The sequence below is a fragment of the Macadamia integrifolia genome, chromosome 6, assembly GCF_013358625.1.
Source record: "Macadamia integrifolia cultivar HAES 741 chromosome 6, SCU_Mint_v3, whole genome shotgun sequence".
Classification (NCBI taxonomy): Eukaryota; Viridiplantae; Streptophyta; class Magnoliopsida; order Proteales; family Proteaceae; genus Macadamia; species Macadamia integrifolia.
The window spans coordinates 39,284,326-39,287,155 of record NC_056562.1 but is presented as its reverse complement, the minus strand read 5'-3'; the positions used below and the strand labels follow the sequence as shown (position 1 = coordinate 39,287,155).

Genomic DNA, 2,830 nt, shown 5'->3' with positions numbered 1-2,830 from the left:
AAAAAAAAAAAAAAAAAGAAAGAAAAAAAAGGATAACCTAAATGAAAGCCCTCCGCCGCACGCATACTGCGACATCGTCCTCCAATTCGAACACCTCCTCCCCATCACCGTCTGCATCTGCGTCTGCGTCTGCGTCTTCGTCTTCGCCTTCCTCTTCGTCGTGGGTTCATTTACGCTCGGTTTTTTTCGTCGTTTCTTCTTCCTCACCAGTTCCCTCCGATCGGTGAGTGCTCTTCTTTTCCTTTTGATTCTACCCTTTGTTCTACTTCCTCTCTTTCTTTTTTCCTGTGTTCATTGCTTCCGTTTCAGGTCAGATCTCGTAGTATTCAGTTACGTTCTCGGTTTCCTTCTCCATTGTCATCCTTTTGTTAAACAGATTTTAGTTCCTCATTGTTTTTCTCGATTTTTCCCAAGAGTTTGATGAGCTTCAGGTCGTGTTGTGCTTCATTTGTTGTTCAATGTCTTGGTTTTGTTTGTTTTAAGTGGGTCTGAAGTGCGTTTCTTTTTTCTTTCTTTGAGATGCAAAAATAGATAGATCAATGGGTGGGTAGGGATTTAATTTCAAAATTTTATTTTCTTCCTCCCCCACCCTCCTTTTTCTAAGAGTTGGTTGTAATGGTGCATTTTTGGCAAGTTTAGCTTCATACGATGTTCAAAAAACCTGTCTTTTTCCAGTTTCACTTTGATTGTAGATTGGTATTGGTTGAATCGAGTGATTGTACTGGTTTGCAGTTTAGGAAGCTAATTATCTTTTCATCTATTCCCCCTTCCCCCACCTCATATGTGCGAGTGCTTTGGGATTTCTGAGTTTGACTATTGTATCCTTTGAAAGGCTTGATTGTAAGCCGGGATGAAATATAAGGTCGGCGGACACGAGTGTGTGGTGGGGTTGTTTTGGATGAGAAATTCTTCCATTTTGTTTTATTTAATTTATGTTATCCCTTAATCCAGTTGTTGAATCCATTGGTATTGAAGCAAATGAATACAATAAAAGCATCAGTCTAGGTAGTTGCTGTAGGTTTTGTCTTCAGCTTTTTGGTAAATTTTCTTTTGAGGTAATTGCTTGATGTTGGAGGATCAGAGAAAGACATTTTGTATGTAAACTTTAAGCAATTATTAGTTTCTTGATTGAGTGCCTTTCTTCTAGAAATTATTTGACTCTTAATCATGGCAATCTGCTTTTGTAGCTAAATGAATGTTGCCTTCTATTCATCTTAGCTCTTCAGCTAAAATTGATAGATACCATAATCCTTCAATTATCTATAGAGTTAAATGAAGGAAATACAAGAAAAAAAAATTTACACTTGAGGATTTCCTTAGGCCTACAAGAGCTATTGCATGCAGTGAGGTCCTTGGTTTTCAAGCCTGCAGTCTTTAACGTTTTGATTCATGACCTCTTAAGCATGCATATAGGAGAGTAGCTCATATGTAAGATATGAAGCTATCATGATTTGCAGGATACAGTCTTCACATCATTTGATCAACTTAGTGGAAAATAGATTATGGTGCTAGATTTCTGTCACCCTGCTCTATATTTCTCAAATTTTTACCGTCCTAGGTTGCTTCGTTGTTTTTCATTAGTTAACTGTCTGCAGGAATTGCTAGGGAAAATGTGCATTTAACATTGATAGTGGTGTCTCACTCTGTCCATTTCCTTTGAGATGCTTGCGGTGAAAATTATCTCCTTTCTCTATTTTAGGGTAACTAGGAGAAATTTCATGAAAGGTTTACGAGTTCTACAAGTAAGGATAAGGGCCAAGAGATTGGACCCTTAAATATATATATGAAGCATTGGTCAAGTTCTTTATTTGCCAAAGTAGCTTGACTCTATCTCAAATGAGATGTTTATCTGCTCTCATGTAATACCCCTTGCTGCTTTCAAAATACTTTGACTTTATCCATTCTACTCTTATATGTTGTGGCAATTATTCTGTTTTGGAATTGCTGAAGTAGTTACAGATTCTGCCTTTCAATCTTTCTTTTCACTGAGATGATATTTCGGCTATTCTGGGTGTATCTATTTCAGTGCTTTGGTTTTGGACAGATGTTTCCAATTCTAAAATTGTTTGAATAGACTGTTCACTGTGTTGATTTGGGCCATATATATATATATATATATTTTTTTTTTCTCTCTTTTTGGATTGACTATTATAAATTATTTAATTATTTACCCTGTTTGTTTTATTTGTTAGCCACCCATTTACATATGGTTGGGAGAATTAATTAATTTTTTTTCTTTTTTTAATTTTTCATTGCCAGGGGTAGTCTTAAATCACCATGGTCCCGTAGGAGAAGAAAGCGTGCCCTTTCACCTCAAGTGTGGAAAAGCCTATTTACACCAGACGGGAAACTCCGTGATGGTGGTGTGAAGTTTGTAAAAAAAGTTCGGAGTGGAGTGAGTTATTCATTGTCTTTGTCCTATATATGTCTGCTTCTTGCAAATATTTTTCATTCTTTATTTTGCCTTGTATTTCTCGTGATATCTTTGTTACTTTTTCTCACCAAAAATCTTTGTTACTTTTGTTTGAGAACTCATTCCTCATATTTCTGATGCAGGGTGTTGATCCGAGCATCAGGGCAGAGGTTTGGCCATTTCTTCTAGGAATGTAAGCATTTGATTTGTTTCTCTCTCTCTCTCTCTCTCTCTCATGTAATGCCTTGTATCAGATAGCAGACATCATGGTATAATAGGGCTGGGTAATAGGGTCTGCATTGGCAGTGCTTCTTTGTGGGGTCTGGGCAGGGTTTAGCCTGCCTATGATTTTGTGATGTGCTTTTGAAGAACTTATTGTTTTTGTGTGATTGATCTAGTAGCATCTTTTTTTTTTTT

At 36.9% G+C, this 2,830-nt stretch overlaps 1 protein-coding gene across 2 annotated transcripts in view; it reads left to right on the top strand.

The window, feature by feature from the left end:
* Nucleotides 1-2,830, top strand: part of LOC122082604 (rab GTPase-activating protein 22-like) — an 8,162-nt gene that overhangs the window by 783 nt on the left and 4,549 nt on the right. Inside the window, exons 1-3 of one of the 2 annotated variants that reach the window (XM_042650282.1) lie at nt 7-223; nt 2,260-2,395; nt 2,557-2,606. In XM_042650282.1, the coding sequence (XP_042506216.1) occupies nt 42-223; nt 2,260-2,395; nt 2,557-2,606 (368 nt within the window). In that variant the 5' untranslated portion in view covers nt 7-41. Of the gene's footprint in view, nt 1-6; nt 224-2,259; nt 2,396-2,556; nt 2,607-2,830 lie in introns of those variants that run through there. The other variant, XM_042650281.1, reaches the window with a different exon arrangement.